At 36.4% G+C, this 17,033-nt stretch overlaps 1 protein-coding gene across 1 annotated transcript; it reads right to left on the reverse strand.

Annotated features, from left to right (window-relative positions):
- Nucleotides 1-1,576: 1,576 nt before the first annotated feature.
- TMEM144 (transmembrane protein 144) lies at nt 1,577-13,720 on the reverse strand. Its single transcript, XM_010162049.2, has 11 exons — nt 13,555-13,720; nt 12,261-12,383; nt 11,768-11,867; nt 11,138-11,218; nt 9,100-9,181; nt 8,090-8,163; nt 7,046-7,164; nt 5,610-5,729; nt 5,050-5,147; nt 2,989-3,042; nt 1,577-1,852 (listed from the first exon to the last, which is right to left on the reverse strand). Exons 1-11 carry the CDS (start codon nt 13,697-13,699, stop codon nt 1,769-1,771), a joined length of 1,080 nt encoding a protein of 359 aa, XP_010160351.2. The 5' UTR covers nt 13,700-13,720; the 3' UTR covers nt 1,577-1,768.
- Nucleotides 13,721-17,033: the final 3,313 nt, after the last annotated feature.

Raw genomic sequence — 17,033 nt, forward strand, 5'->3', positions numbered from 1 at the left:
AATAAAACCACTGCAAGACAGAGGGAAATTGTGCTCAAAGGAGTAATCAACTGTTCCCCGTCAGAGTGAAAAGAACTGCTACATTGGATTTCAAAAAGTAAGTAAAGGCCAGTCTCATGCAGCATGTTCGTAAATTATCTACAATAATTAAAGAGCATGGTTATTAAATTTGCAGATGACATCTGCCTGAAAAATGCTGCCAACTTGTTGGAGGACAGGGTTAACAAATAGAGCAAAATTAGAGAAATGCCTTAATGCAGAAATAAACCTGCCAGGCAACAAGTTCTGACACTTGGGTAGGAATAAACAATACGGGATGGGAAAAAGCGGTCTAAGTAACAGCTCTAAGATCAAATCTGATAAATAGTAGACAAAGAAGGGCGGAAGAAAAAGGAGAAATTATGACTGTAATCTGAACATGTTAACAATATCAAGCTGTGATGGCAAAAAGTGTCATAGTATGATGTGTAACCACAAACAGAGCATGCAAAGTGGATGAAAAAAACCCCAATCTTACTGCTGCTCTTCTCAGTTTTGGTAAGAGTTGTAGTCTGACTGTCACGTCTAGTTTCTCTAGACAGATCTAGTCCACTTAGTGAGAGCTCATGAAAGAGCAAGAAAAACAATGAGCACATTATAAAGAAGGGAAGACTGCAGGAGCTGGGGTTGCCTAATATACCAAAGACTACAGGGAGATTCAGCCAACATGCTTTGCATATATAAAGGTTAGGTGCCGTAAGTAAGAAAGCAAAAACTTCTCCGTATTAGTGGTGGTCTTGGAACAGTGGACACAACATTCCTCATAGGGAATTTCCTTCAGATATTAGGGCTTTCTAGCAGGACAGGTAGTTAGAAGCTGGTTGGTCTGCATAAAAATGTGAAATCTCCTTCTTTTATTATTTTTTTAAATAAGCAAGTTAGACAATAACTGTCAGAAGTGATTTACAAGCAGGTGACCTTGCTTTGGGTAGAACAATGATTGGGTAGTTTTAGCATGATGCTTCCATGTGATATTGGTGCTTCAAATATTGCCATACATATTTTTTAAGATTTTAATATGGCAGAAATAGAAAAATAAGTATTCAGAAAATGTCCAAAGTTATTTGGAAACAAACTTTGAAGCACATACTTAGCTTACATTGCAGCACAGAAATGTAATGTTTACTTGCAAAATTCCATTTAGCCGAAATAAAAAACCCCAAACTTCCCCAACTATTTGTATCCCGGTCCCGATTTCTACATAATGTTCTTGCAATTAACCATCAGTTTAGCAGTAAACAAGTCATTTGATTTACAGAACCTTTTTTTCTGTATTTCCTTCAAACCTATGAAGTGATTGGAAGATGACATTTTTATGTAAACTGATGACTTTAAAGAATAATTCTTCTAAAAAAAATGCTTCACAGCTTCATGAGTATCTGTTCCATAAAGAATATTCCAAGACATATTTTATATTCAAGTAAGACAGAACATTTATGAAAACATGAAGTTTATCATCTGAACAAAAAAAAAAAAAATACTAACTATAAAATCACTTAGCTTTAATAAAATCCTTTGATATTTTTACTGTTACAGGAATGCAGAAACAAACATTTCAGATTCTCTTTCATGCCAAATGGGAGCATTTAGGAAAAGTTTTCTTTTTCACTTGCCTGGAGTAAGTTAGGGTAAACATACATTTTGAAAATTACTGTGTGTTGCTATATACCAATATTGTCTTTCGGATTATATTAAGCAGTAGCACCATCTACTGGTCCAGAAGATCCTTTCAAACTTTAGAGAAAGCTGTGGAGAGTGATCCAGCCAAAATTATGCAAAACGCTACTGAGAGTAACACGTAGTTTTTCAGTCCCTGGAGAGCCAAAGGGAGAGAAAAAGAAAAACACCATGTTGTCATAATAGGTACCACTTCACAAAAAAGAAAAAGAAGTAAAATAAAAAACTAGGGTATCATTTTATGAGAAAAGTAATAAATCCATTACATTAAATGGAAAATTTTATACCCTTTTATTTCATACAATGTTTGTGACATATTTGCTGTTCAAAACAGTTTAATACAAGTAATCCATGATGCTATACACATATTCACAAAATTAATACAGCAATTTTTATAAGTACTTTTAAAGACCTTTGTTTATATACAGATTATTTTAAAGCAGTAAGCAGTTATGCAGAGAGTATTTTAAAATGTATGAAAAGGATGAAAGATCTGCTGAGTCACAAAGATTTGGATAATGAACATGATGGTCTTCTAGTGTGGTGCAACATTAATCTGCAGTGGGAGGGAGAGAACGTCTAGCTCCTGATCCAAGGATGCCCAACACATTTTACACAGTCACAAAAAATATTAGGAAAAATAATGTCGAATGGCAAATTAGGTACCTAGGGATCCTGGACAGATTAGCCAAGGGAATCTGAGGATTGCACTGCCAGCATTCAGTGTTTCAAATTCCACTAGAACAACTTCTGCCATATATGCTAAAATCCAGTAGAGTAAATTAGCCTGTTCTAGGCAGTCACTGCCATATCAGTTTAGGACCTGTACATTATACTGTAATTAACAAGGCCAGCTAACCTCTGTCTCATTTTTTGGTCCTTTGGTGAACCTGACCCTAAAAGTCTAATCTACTTGTCTATGTGATTATTAAGACAACTGCTCATTCCCCTGCCCACACTGAAAAAACTGGCTCAAAGAATGTTTTCAGGCTGGGCTTGGTATCCTGCCTCCTGGCGCTGCTACAGTCTTCATTTACTCCCTCTGCTGCTCACACAGTTATGGAATTCAAATCTTAATGCCTGTAAAAATTTTTCACAGATCTTCACTTTTCTTGGGAAATTTAGTATTGCCTCAGCAATACTAAATTCAGCTTCATAATGCAATACTTGAAAGGAGGAAAAATTTAAGAGATACAGCTGTATATCAAGTCATGCGCTTCCTAGAGCTACAGACAAGCAAGAGAGACTAGGTAAGAGACCTAACAAGATTACCTTGATTTCTTTAAATACAAGGACTCCCCACATTGCAGCAACAAGGCCAGGACCCTAAAGAATAAGATTAATTTGTACATTACAGCATTTCATTAAAATGTACTGCCTTCCTATTATTGTTCTCAGGGTGGTTGAATTTTATCTGGATAAGAAATTTAGGCTTTCCCATTCCATATAATTACAGCACTCAAAGCAAAAGCATAATCACTGAAATCTTTACAAAGTAAGACAATAAAATCTTCAAGAAAGGCTAAAGAGGCAAGAGACTGGTTTTTTTCAGAGAAAGCCCAATTTCTTTCTAAATTACACTATGGAGTCTGTACTAGCTGTTATATGTTGTTTTAGTAAGCTCCAAATAATATGCCTCACTTTAGTCCAAACTACAGTCCACAGTGTTACCACATTTCAGAGAACTATTCAGGTTTATTGGCAGCTACCATGGATATTCATAACATTTCCTTTATTAACATGACTTAACTAGTTGGACAAAATTTGATTTTATCACTCAATATGATATCAAGAGACTAGAACATAAATACATTTCCTGTATGGCAGGCATCTGGACAAAGCACAAATCCAGCCAGAAAGACAGGTCAGGAAAACTACTGATTGTCTGTGATGTTGTTGTACAGATTCCTTAGCTAACAGCACACAACGATAATTTCCAGGCACTCCTGGTAATAAAGTTTTTCCCCTGTGGGAGGAATGATCTGAATTTTCATGACTGATAAGAAAATATTATCTGAATATGAAGTGAAAACTGCCTCTGTTAATGCTTCCTGTTAGAGCTGTTCTCAGAAACACTTGACAGATGTTGGGACAGTGATCTTCCTATCTCCATCTTCAATACAGCTGATAGGACACAGATTTAGGTCATCAGGAAACAGTGTCTCATGCTGAATGTATTTGTGAGTGCTGTTTCCTAGTGAAATTGCCAACTATTATTTGAATATTAGCTGAGTTGTTATTTCACTTTCTAGATAATTTACACTGCGAGAGGAATGCATTTTAAAATGAAACAAATTGTTAAAGGGATGTGATGAATAGCTGTCTGAAATTCTCCACAGGATGAAGGAAAGCAGCAGTTCTGAATCTGTGGTCCATACAGGCAGTTTCTCATCAGTGCTGTCCTTAAATTTGTAATTCATTATTTTATACCCTTGCCCTTTAGGCATACTGATAACTAAGTTACTAAAGCTGCTTTCCATTAATCCTTCAATTTCTAATTAGAATGGTCCCAAGTCTTTTCTTTCATTGCGTACTGCACAGTTTATTCTGATTTACTGCATCTCGAGGCAAGGCTTAATCCCTATTAATGTTGTTTCATTTGTTTGCTTCCAAAATACAGCTGTTCAGCAAAACTTTGTTTTTGATATTTATGAACTCTCATTTGCCAAAAGTTACCCACCTTTGCAGCACCATCTAGCAGACTGGCAAGGGACTAAAGGCAAAGTTTATTTTGAGTGATGGAATTTATGCAGCTTCTGGAAATTAACAGTGCTTTAAAGGTACAGTATCATAAATACGAATGAAACAGACAAAATGGGCAAACCTATTTTTCCCTCATTTGCATAAGACTATTATTTTCAGCAATACATAATCTGTTCTACGTGTTCAAGAACTGAAAAAAGAAAAAATACCTGATTTAATTAAGCAAAAGGACTGCTAGAGGATAAAAATCACAAATGAAAACATCCAGAACAAAATGTATTTGCTGGGTTGAAATCATAAAATGTTTCTTCTTTTAATCACTTCAGTTTACTGTTTCATATTTTATAGTTCTGGTTACAGAGCTTTCGCTTTTACATAACCTAAAAGACTCACACTTCCAATTCTTCTGTTTTTTTATGCTTGGCATTGACCAAGATGGTGCTTGTCAGTGCCATGTATGCTCCTAAGAAATCAAAGGCTAGCACAGACAAGCACAAGAAGCAGCAACGTATACTCTTCATTAAAATGCTCTAGATACATCGTAGTTTCAACTTAATTCCACAAATAGGGGAAAAAAAACCCCTTTCACTTTTAATTCTAGTAGTAGATTTTATTTTTTTATATACTTACTGCAGTAATTATTGGAAAGCTGACCACAGCACTGAGATAGTGATTGGCTATAAACCAGCAGCAATTGGCTATTGCCCAAAGCACACCAGAAACAAACCCTAGAAAAATAAATCTCAATCAAAAACACGTACGGCAAAGTATAGACAACAATTTGTGGAACATTTATATTTACAGCATAATACAGACACTGTATGTATGTAACAATCTGGCTCTGATAGTCTAAACCAATGCTCAAGGGGTAAAATCAGCTACTCCAACTACAGTAGCAAATTAACTGAAGTTCACAATTTTATGAGCAATGTGCTCTCCACTCTGGCAGAGTCAGTTTCTGAAAATTCACCATATGCAATGCCATTTTTTTCTCATTTCAGATTAGAACAAAACATATCATTGTTTCCTAACCTTAATTTATTAACCTAATAGGACTGGTCTTTCAAAACAGACAAAAAATGAAATGAAGAGACTTGAAAGGCAAACTACAACTCACAGCTTGAACTAATCACTACAAAACAGACAAAAGAGTAACTGAAATTAATTGCTAATTTAAAAAACAGTCATACCTGGCAATATGGCTTGGGGATAAACATTAGGTTTATTTTTCCTGACTGCACAGTAGATCAAAAAGTAGACTGTACTTGTAAGAAATATTCCACTGAAGTGTGCAAAAACATAATCTAAATCTGAAAGAGAAATTACAAAATTATATTAGTCTAAAATATCAGTTATTTTAATTAAATTTATTTCACTGATAGCATTCACACAGACAACACATGTAAGGTGCTACCGCTAACAACTCAACTTCAGCTGTGATTGTGATGAACACAGCTGCCAGTCTGACTGTGGATGGATTTGGTCAATCACACATAAATTAAACATGAATGAACTGCTGCATTGACCCTAGCACTTATCACAAGCTTTTATGCATTTCTGTTGAGTTGTTATTTTCAAAACTTTATTAGTCAAACTACTGAATTAATTTATTAAAAACTGAAAAAAATCCTCAAGTGAAGATACAAAACTGAGGTGGGGATTTTACATAATTACATCCCCTCCTGATCATCTCTATTTGTATTCCTGTATACAGCCTTGTTCCTTTTCTGTACATTGAAGGGCAAGACAATTACTTGTACCAGGTAAGCTAAACATGGTAGTTTTGTCCTTTTTTTATCTTGAAGCATGTATCAGAAGTGTCATCACTAAAATCATTAACAGTAATAAATCCTTTATGGACTTGGTATGTGTTAAAGAGGGTATAAAGCAGAAGCATGTAGCAAGGTGATCTCTGTCTCCTTGGAGCTGTAAATCCTCCATAGGAAAGGCAACTATAGTAATGGTAACATCTGTTTTGTCTAGCTGGGGAATATATAAGTTGCAATATTTGAGAGAAATTGTATGTGACATAAAAAAGAATTTCTTAAAGGCAATATTATGCAGTCACAGCAATACACTGCTCTTCAGCTGCTGCTGGTATTACCTGACAGACTATACACTAAATCTTAAGGAAAATATTTCTGGGGAGATGTTTGAAATTGGCAATTAGGCTTATGTTAAAAGGTTTTCATTTCAAAAACTACAAGGTTTTAATTACTTATATTGTTATGTATCTCTTCTGCTCATCACTTATGAACAACCGTCTCTTCTTCCATTACTGGTGTACTAAACTGGTAATTGGTCCAGCTTGTGCCCTTGTTTACCTCATGTTCCAGGCATATGAGCTTTGTATTTTAAGAGCACTAGCTATGTTACAGAAGGCATTAAATATTATGAGTTAAGTATGGTACCCCCAGGGCCGTTTCTTGCTGTTCTTTTAATGGTGTAATTCACCTCTAGGAAAAAAGGAGTGCTAGTACTATGGTTATGACAATACATAACATAATGCAGAACTGATAAGATGTCATGGTATATTTCCAGGTGTATCAAGAATTTCACTCTATGCCTTTACAAAAGCAGGACACCACACTATGAAATAAAGTAGAAATAATCTATTAGCCTCTACCAAATTGGCTTGCTCCTGTATATATAGTTTCATTTCTTCTTCCATGGTCTTTGATGTAAAGTACTGGTACAAAACTGGAACCGTAGAGTATTCCAGCTACCACAGCCAGGCTACATCCTCTTTAAAAAGAGCAAAAATCAGAAAAAATAGCCCAGTGTTAATTAGAGAAATAGACAATACACTTAAGATAAGTCAAATACTGCAGTTAAAGATCGTATATCATATGAAAATTCCTAGCTACCCTACAAAAATAATACATTTTAGCACATTTTTTTTTCTAGTGTAGAAAAAGTTCAATGCAGTAACTTAATTTTCCTATACTTCATGACCAAGTAACACACGCACAACTCCTGCCCTAAGACACTGCAGTTTAGATTAATGACAAAAGAAATCAACTAACTAGGATTTCCTAAAAGCAGACCTAGGAGAAAACCAACAAAAGTATAATTAAAATGCTCTCACCCTCAGCTTCATCACTGCTGTCTATATATTCTTTGCAACTATTCTGAGGTTTATTACTGTTTCAGTCCCCTGCTTCCCCACCTCCAGATCACTGTGGTTTTGGCTGTCTCCACTCCCTACGTTGGCCCCTCACTAGCTGCTGCTTCCACCTGAGAGCACTTCTGCTGTCTCCTTACCACACTGCTGTGACTCTTCCAGATGTATTCACTTGGAAATCACACCTGGAAGCATGATATTAGCATAGGCTCCTTCTATGCTGGAGTGCTAATCAACCAGGTGACAAAAAAAACCCAACTCTCTGTAATTACTCAGTTGCTATTGGCATTTACTTTGTAAATGTTGTTCTTTTGTAGTAGTAACTAACACTTACTTGATAAGGTAAAGCATACTCAACAGTGCGAAAGAAGTAAGTTAAGCAGCTATTCATATATAGATATGTACACCATACTAGTACATTAAAAACTGTTATTAGTACAGGACGGCGCTAGGAAAACCACAGGATAAATTCTGCTCTTACTCTGTGTTCAACTACTTTCTCTGGCTTCTTGGTCTGCAGCGGTGAAAGAACTGTTGATAACTTACATGAGTCTTTTATTTGCTGGAGAAAGTCTGTTCACCCATGAGTCATCAGAAGTATCTTCAGAAACATTAATAGACTGCAAAAAACCAAGAGTTTTCAATTAGCTTTTTTTTTAAAAAAAAACCAACCAACAAAACAACGTTGTATTAAACTGAACAGTTTTGGTCTAAGAAAATTAAATTAAAATGGAAGGAGAAACAACAGGAATTTACAGAAATACTCCAAAGAAAGAAGATACATGTATTTTTTTAAATAACACAATAATAATTGGATCTAGCTACCTCAAAGTTTACATGTACAAGTTTGGATATGGATTTGGGACTTACTACCTAATAGAGCACTCACTACCATTTTTTTAGATCTGCATTCACAGGTAGATCCAACTTTCAAAACTCAGCCTTACTTAAATTTGATGAATTATTTAATCCATAGATTTTATTTATGATGTGTTTTTGCCTTCTGTTGATAAGTCTGGTGTTACTATCAGAATATGAGGACTATTTGCAAACAGGGAACACCCCTGTTTGCACCATAAAGAAATTGCAACATCCCTTTATTCTAATCCTACAACCAGATTGTCTTCTGTGACTCTTGACAGTCTCCTGGCTCTGTAATGTGGCAAAAATCTGGTGGATAAGAGTTATACACCCTGTTGCCTTTCGTCTAAGCACCTTCCTAATTTTATAGTTAATTTTAATCAAAATTGCTTCCTCTTCTCAGATAGCAAAGAAAAACACTCTGCCTTTTATACAACCTGTGCCATAATGAAAAAGGACTTCTAGAGCCACTTAAAGCCGACAATACAGAAAGAACGCTTGGGGAAACCTTTTCTGTTGCTCCCATTTGACTGGATATACAAGATTGACAAATTAAAGACAATCAATGCATATTTATGTAGTTTTACATAGTCCACCACAAATCCTAGCAAATCTGGATAACATTAAGCAAATTTTTTTGTTTTGAATGGATACATACTTTCACTGCTGTAAAATAACAACTGTAGAGTACTTACACTTTCTCTCAGTAAAGGCGTGCTTTCTAACGACGCCGAAGAACTCTGGACTTCCGTTTTTATAAAAAGAAATATGACAGCACTCAGAAGAGAAAAATACACCAATAAATACCATGTCAGCTCATAAGGACATAACATTTAGTGTCCAGAGAGAAAAGCTGTATTTGAAGGCATATTATTTTATTTTCATTATTGCCCTAGAGTCACTTCAGTATATTTTAAAAATGCAATTGCTTTTAAGAGTCTTAACAAGCAACTTAAGTGAAAGTAAGTAAATGAATTAGTCTTTGTATCACTTTACAGATCTCTCTTCTGTGTAATGGGATTGAAGTGTCTCCTTTTTACAGTGTGTAGTTACAACCACATGTTAACAATAGTTGCTTTAGTTAACAGTGCTCTTTTGTACTAAACCACACATACAGTGGAACATCTGCATGAAAATTCTATACGGAATAGCTTAAACCCACACAAAGTTGGCTCTGTGCTCAAGAAAAAAAGTTAGGTTATCAGTCTTCTATCATACATGAGTGAGAGAATACTGCTCTTCCAGGGCCTCATGCCTATGTGGAAGGAGAAGGGGTGCTGCTCAGTGGTGCTCCAGTGCACTAAGTGAATAAAATGAAGAAGAAAGGGTAACATTACTACTTGTACCCCCCAGCTCCAGGAAATCAGGTAAATACATGTCATCAGAAGTGGCAGGTTCTGTTTTTTATGAAACATATTTTAATGATTTAGGAATTCCTTCTATAACTGTGAACAGAATGTCTCCATTTGAAGAGTAACTCATCTCCTACTGAAGGAATAAGGATAGATATAAAGAGATGTCAGCTTCCTCCAGAGGGATTAGACAACCATATACAGGCTAAAATGAAATACATGTTTCTGAGCTCTGCAAAGCAACATACTCAGGCTTTATGCAGCTTGCCAGGAAAACATGTTTGGTTACGAACTTTTTTCCCTGTTGATCACTTCTCCATGATATCTCAGAAACAGGCAGGAAGCAGGTGGTAAACTGAATGAATTAATCAGGCAGGAATAGCAGTACTGCTACTATTTTGTGAGTATCTCACAAAATCACATGCTCCATGTAGCAGTTATAAGTAAGAAGCTGAAGACTCTTAGGAAAGAAGAAGAGTGGAAGCAAATTTCATTAATCTTAGGCAGGAGCTCTCTCCTAGCAATCAAGAATGGCTCCATCATCTTCATTTTCATAACACCCTTCTTTCCTAAAGGCATTATGTGCATCTGCTGCTTAGCATGCTTAATGGCAAGCCTACTGCACTGAGATTTAGGGCCACCATTATGTTCCTAAGAAGACCTTCCTGGCCACCTAGTTGGAAAGCAAGAACACTCCTACATGACAAAGACTCTCCTTCCTCTGTGTTTGGACCAAAATGTGCACTCATACAAATAATAATTTAAAAAAAGAAGAAAAAAAAAAGAAAAAGAGCAGAAGTCTTGAAGATCCCAAAAGAAACCACTGTTTGGGAGTTGCTGCAAGTGTGGCTTAAGAGTTACAATACAGGGAGCTATTAAGGACAAGAGATGATGCAAAGCCCCTAGCTTTTCATGGACCCTGACGGATCTCAAAAGGGGTCCTGTGGCATATTCTGCAGTTAAGAGGAACAGTTTGTACCCCTGGCTGAGTGACATCAGATTGAAAATCTCACAGAGTTTTTCTCACCAAGATTTTTCTAGTTAGTTTTAACTCTCTTACAAAATTTGGAGAAAGTGAACCATCTGAATAACCTGGCTAGGGAGACAACCAGTGCATCAGTGCTTTGCCTTGAACATGCCTACCAGAACAAAAATATATGCCTATGCTTATGAATAACCATTTCACCACCACACTGGATACCACCTCTGTTTCTATTCTGAAATACAACAGCAACCAGCTAAGTATGGATAGTTCATGAATTCTGCAGTAAATCAATTAGCAAAAAATTGTTCAGTACATTTGCCCTCAGTTAAACTGTCCCTATGGTTATTAAATATATACTTTAAATTACAGAAATTTATTATAAGAATAAATTTTTACCTTAATAGTGAAAGTCCAGCTCCAATATAATTTAAGATTGGTCTTGACACCTCTTCTGGGTCAATTCCAAACCAACCAAACCTGGAATATTTAGCCAGTTTCACTGAGTTGCACTGACTGCATATAAATAGTTAAATTATAACCCAGTCTTGGAAATCTTTACTCATGCAAGTAATTCTGTTTAAGTTTATATTTGCCATATTGGATTAGTGCTTCAGCTGGCTTGCAAAAAGCTACATCTACATTAGAAAAAAAAATAAATCTTTAACCTTATTTATTTATTTATTTTTTAATCTGGGTATTCAAAAATTGAAGTTAATTTAAATTATTTTACCAGCCCATGCTGCAGAAGAATATATAAGCAATACAAACTGTACTAGTTCTACGTTAACAAATACGTTATTTATTCACTCAATTAAGTTAATGAACTTCACTGGGCATTTTTCCTTCCACTGAGACAGAGGAAAAACAAAAAGATAAAATAATTAACCACAGTACTTTCCACTGAGAAGGAAAAAAGATCTTATATATGAGAAATCCTCTTTATTGGTGACAGTGTTTGCACTGCAGTTATTAATGAAGAATTGTCTATGTTAATTCTGTATGACTTAAAGAGTTAAACATACTCACCTTGAACTTGCCCAACCTGTCAGCAAATTAAAAGAAGCCCATATCAAAAGACCAAGAGCCAAGCCAATGGTTTTAACAATAGGGACAACTGTAACATTTCCTGAAATACAAAAAAACAAAATTAAAATCAGTTAAAAACTAGACGATGACCTTGCATATTTTTGCTTTAGATTCTGTGACTGTTCAGAAAGCAAAGAAATTCAGGCAACTACAACTTGGGAGGGAACAGTGTTTTTTAAAAATAAATATATTAAACATAGACTTTTTCTCATACCATTTTTAGAGTTATTTTTGGTGTGAATTTGCTGCTTATCAAATAAGCATAATAAAATAATATTTGCTATAAGGGTAAAGCTTCATCAACACAAAGACTAAAAAAAGACAAACAACTACCAAATAACTACTAAACTATATAAGGAAATGTTTTTGTCATTGTTTTTTATAAAGTTAGGATTACTTTGTGTTTCAAGAAACAGAATATCTTTATTCTTACCTGTAGCCCACACGAAACCTCCAACCATAGCCAGAGGCCAAAACCGGGGGCAATTCTGGATTAAATTGACCACCAAAGAAACTATCCATATGGAGGCACAAAGAATCCATTGGAAAAACATGCCTATGGAAAAATCAAATGCACACAACAGAGACCTTGGACTGCACGTGTGAATCTCTTGACATACTATCTTTTATATAAAATATTGAAAGGTGTCCACCTCCTTTGTGAATTTCAGGGAATCATGTTACAATGTATTTAAAAGATGTATTTTAGGGTGGGCTGTTACAACTCTGTCAACCTTTTCCTTACCATGTACTCTCTATACACAGCTGCAAAAGACACTTTGCTGGGTAAAGTTTACACAAGCTCTGATTCTCAAACACATGAAAATTCTGATGGGCTTCCAACAAGGAGGATATTCAGTTTCTGTGAACTTCTCCAACCACCCTAGTAGCAGCTGACACAGATGACTGCACAGGACAAAACTCAGGGCTTAGGCTTTTCCAACAATCCAGGACATTGAGGATGACAAAAGGTTTGGACAGATCTCTTCTGCAGTTGTAGATTCTCTAAGGGTCAAGCAGGTAGACCAGTTAACTTCATGCCAGCTGAGCTACAACTTTCCCTTTGAAGCCTAGCCTTGTCTTGTTAGGTCCACATTTGGCACAAAGACAGACAGGTTATATCCAGCCTGTAATACAGACACTATTATTGCACTAACACACTGGCAGACTTATTCATCTAGGGATCTGGTAACTGACTATGCTTCATATAAATGTGCAAATGCAACATGAAACTAGCACAATAAAGTGATAAAATTACAAGTAGGAAAGAGAAGTGATTGTTTCCTCTTACGAGTCACCAGTGATAAAGTGTGAAAATGTCAAATTTTGATTGTTTTTATGTTAGATCCACAACTGAAAGACAATACTCCAAAGTCCAACAACTTTTACAGGAAAAATACTACTGTATATACTTGAGAATCCCCACAAAGGTAGAGGACAAGACATTTCACTTTCCAGTATGAAATGCTCATGAAATGCACATCATCACTATTAAAGTGCACAACAACACGTAAGATGGCTTTTCTAAAGATGTGCCACATCCCAAACCAATATATTATTATTTTATACCCTAACAATACCAAAGAAAATTAAAATGTGCTCCATGGATCAAGGCTGAGATTATATTTATAACTCTAGCTATACAAACACTCATATTTGCTGATAAAATATTAGTCCCACTAGCAAAAAACCCAAAACCAAAATAAAAAAAAGACAAATAAGTTTACCATCACCAGTATCAAACTTCTTAACAGGCACAAAGTTTGTCCCGAATAGAAGGACAGCTACTGTGGAAGAGGTAAAGCCAATAGCTAGATCTGTTCCATTGCTGATGTTAAAGGTACTGTAAGCTTTCTCAATATTCATTTCCATTCTGAAGGTGCCTCTTTTTGCAGAATTTTTTGCTGCAGGTCCGGACAGATCCTGAAATCAGAGAGTGGAATTAAATGTGTGGAGTATTAAGTAATACCAGCCTGGTTCAGACATCTGAAAATTAAAGGGCCCTACATATCAATCTCTCAAAAGCTGTAAAGAACTGTAAAGGATACTGTAGAATCCCATGGAAAGCTGCCATAAAACATGAACAAAGTGTAACTTAAGAACAGATGCACAAGAAGCTACTATTGTGTTTCACAATCAACTTCACAGAAAAGCATTTCTGAATACATACAACAATGTGAACGTAGACATGCACTCAAAGGTTATGAGGACTTGAATCCAAGAGGCCTACGGGAAGTCCTGATGCTTTAGGGAGATGCTCTATCATAACATCCCTTATTCTTGTAGGCAAACTGGGGTGACACAGGGGTGTGTAAAAAAGCAAGGGTTAGACAAAATCTTAATTGGCATAAAAAACTAATAGGAATTTGCAGCCCTGCAGCCTAGAAGTCAGGAACACGAATAGAGATTCTATAGATGCCACAGTGAGATCAATAAAAGATCATAAGGCAGCTGATACAAAACATTAATAAAGGTTCATTTTTTCTGTGGGCAACAAAGGGAGAAGCTGCCTCTAAAGTTTCTTTGTTCATCCTACATAACTGTAATAAGAAAGGCAAATATTATTTTTTTCATCCCATATCTTCCTTTTTAAAGTGATCCTTTTTTTTTTTTAGTGGGAGATTCATCTTGCAGTTAAGTCAACAGAAGTACGATATATACTTTTGATATAGATTATGACTTTGACAGAAAAGGTGGCTCTGAGGACAACTATAGTAATATGATCTTTGCATACATAATCTTATCACCACACTTAAAAGACTATGTATAAGAAAAGTGTCTGGAAATTTAACTTCAAATGGCAACGGGATATTTAACATGCTATGAGTATAAAGGGGCACATTTATAGAGATACACATGCAATCCTGTTGTTGAAGTAATGCTATTTATACTGGACCGAGTGACAGCCTAATGCAGTTTGACATTCCCCAGTGTAGGTGGACTAGCTACTGCCTGGAGAAAAAAAAAATGAAATAGGATGGTGGAAATTTTGCCAAGTCTTGTAAAAAGCACTATGACTACACTCCGCACGAACTGAAGAGCCAAGCTGCTGCACATTGGTTCATCTGATTTTACCCACCAGTCTTACTTTCTCCAGAGTTCTTAGGACACTGAGAACTGAATCTGCTAAGGTTGCGCTTTTACCTACAGCTTCAGTGGGGCCATCAGTGTCAGCTGAAATTAATTATTTGCATTAGCAGGTGAAAAGTTCAATTCCACAAGTAATATAACTATTTAGTTTCTATATTTTTTTCTCCTTAAAAGGTGTCAGTACATTTTTAACCTGAGTACTTTGGAAAAACGCAAATGACATTTAAAAGACACATCATGAAGGTACAATGGCACAGGTATTTCCATCTGTCTTACTATCTTTTTCTCCTTTACTCTTCAACTTTCTTTAAGACTCTTCTATGAAGTATGTTTTGGCAGAGACCTGTAGACATTGAGCAGTTCAAATAATGATGCTGGGATTACTTCAAAGACTGACTTCACAGGCTAAGAGACACTGTGACACCACAGAATGGATTAAGACAGATAAAGGCTATCATCAGCTATCTTCATTCTATCAAACTTGACTTACTAAGTGAATAAATTTAATTTATTTAGTGGAGAAATGAGGCACAAGAGCTGGCTTTTGCACAGGAATAACTTCATGCTGTTAAGGACACAGAAATAAAGCTGATTGCATCCTTCATGAATACAGGACTCAGTACCCTAGCCTTCAAACAAATAAGTCATTGTGCAGATAAAATACTAAGGACCTTTACAATTTAAAGTGGTTTATCAGCCTGTTTGATTCTGTTAACGTACAGAGAAATGTTACTTTAAAAATATTTCAGTTTTGTTTCTACTAAGAGAAAATCTGTGTGCTGCGGGGTGATATACTTTTCTGCTTGCCTTTTATCTTCCAAAAATCTCCATATTCTACGCATGGAAGACTGCTGCACAATTGGAGAACCAGAATTACGACACCAGAAATGGAAAGGCAACACAACTTCCAATTAACCAAGAGTATGCTTCCTTCAGATTGCTTAAAACTATATAACCTTCCAAAGTTTGGGGCACTTGGCCCCAGATTTGGCTAAATTTCAGATCCAACTTTCAACTCCATTGTAATGCCTTCAAGAGAAAGCTTACCCAGACAAGTCCTCGAGCAACCTGTTCTAACTTTGATGATGCAATGCTTTAAGCAGGCAGTTGAACTAGATGACTTCCAGAGGTCCCTTCCAAGCTAAGTTATTCTATGATTGTATGATCCAATGTCAAGAGCCAATAATGAACTGGCACACAGCATTAAGGTGACTACATTTTTCTGCACGTGCTTGCACATACTTTGCACATCAGTTTCAGAGTTTGCTAAAAGTCTCTTCTCTACAACCCTGGGTATCGCCAAATTGACTTGCAGCATACTTGCCCCAAGAGGTTTAAAGCTACCAAATGCCAGACCAGAAGCACTTGCTGAAGCTGCTAAGATACTAGAACACAGTGGTTGTATCTGAAACTGGAAATGTTGTTATTGAAGGTTTTTTTTCACCAAGTAGCCCTTACTGAAGGGCACTTTGAGGTTCCCAAGCTACAGAGGAAATATAATGGAGATCTCTTGGCACACACTGCCCTTATCCTACTAACTTCACTGGTTTACCTCACTGGAAGGTTGCGAATTTTCACTTCAAAACAACTATCACTTCACATATTTTCTGTATTTTCACTGTTTCCTCAGAAATATGCCACCATTTTCTTCCGTTGGACAGAGACACAGCAAATTATGATGCTCATTTAATGCAACAGCACCGCATTGCTACAGTCTCTGCAGACAGGCACGAGATCAAGAAGCCTGCCCTCGAGAGCTTCCATCTCAGGGTAGATCCACGCTGCTGTCAAGATTTAAAATAAACTGTTTGCGCTAATTGAAACGGTATTTTCAGAGGCTGCACGTCACACAGCTTGTTTATTTGCAGGTTTCTGCTATCACCTCTTTGCATTAAGTGTGCATACTTTCATCCTTATTTTAGGAGACTTGCTAGTCCCGAGGTGGCTCAGAGCGATGTCCTCAGGTGACACCGTGACCCCTGACCAGCTGCCAGAGAAACATTTTTCCGTTTCCCCAAGAGGAACGCTTCTAAAGGAGCTTCTTCGGGCAGCACTTTCAGCGGGCGGCACCGCGCTCCAAGGCAAAGCGCGCCGCCGAGCTCTCGCCACAGGCGGA

Source organism: Antrostomus carolinensis, unplaced genomic scaffold (genome assembly GCF_000700745.2).
Source record: "Antrostomus carolinensis isolate BGI_N321 unplaced genomic scaffold, ASM70074v2 Scaffold54941, whole genome shotgun sequence".
Lineage (NCBI taxonomy): Eukaryota > Metazoa > Chordata > Aves > Caprimulgiformes > Caprimulgidae > Antrostomus > Antrostomus carolinensis.

Coding starts and splice junctions, on each gene's coding strand:
- TMEM144 (XM_010162049.2), bottom strand. CDS start 13,699: ATGGAAATGAATATTGAGAAAGCTTACAGTACCTTTAACATCAGCAAT. Junction 12,384..13,554: donor GAAGTTTGATACTGGTGATG/GTAAACTTATTT, acceptor ATTTTTCCATAG/GCATGTTTTTCCAATGGATT. Junction 9,182..11,137: donor GCTGGACTTTCACTATTAAG/GTAAAAATTTAT, acceptor TTCTCTTCTGAG/TGCTGTCATATTTCTTTTTA.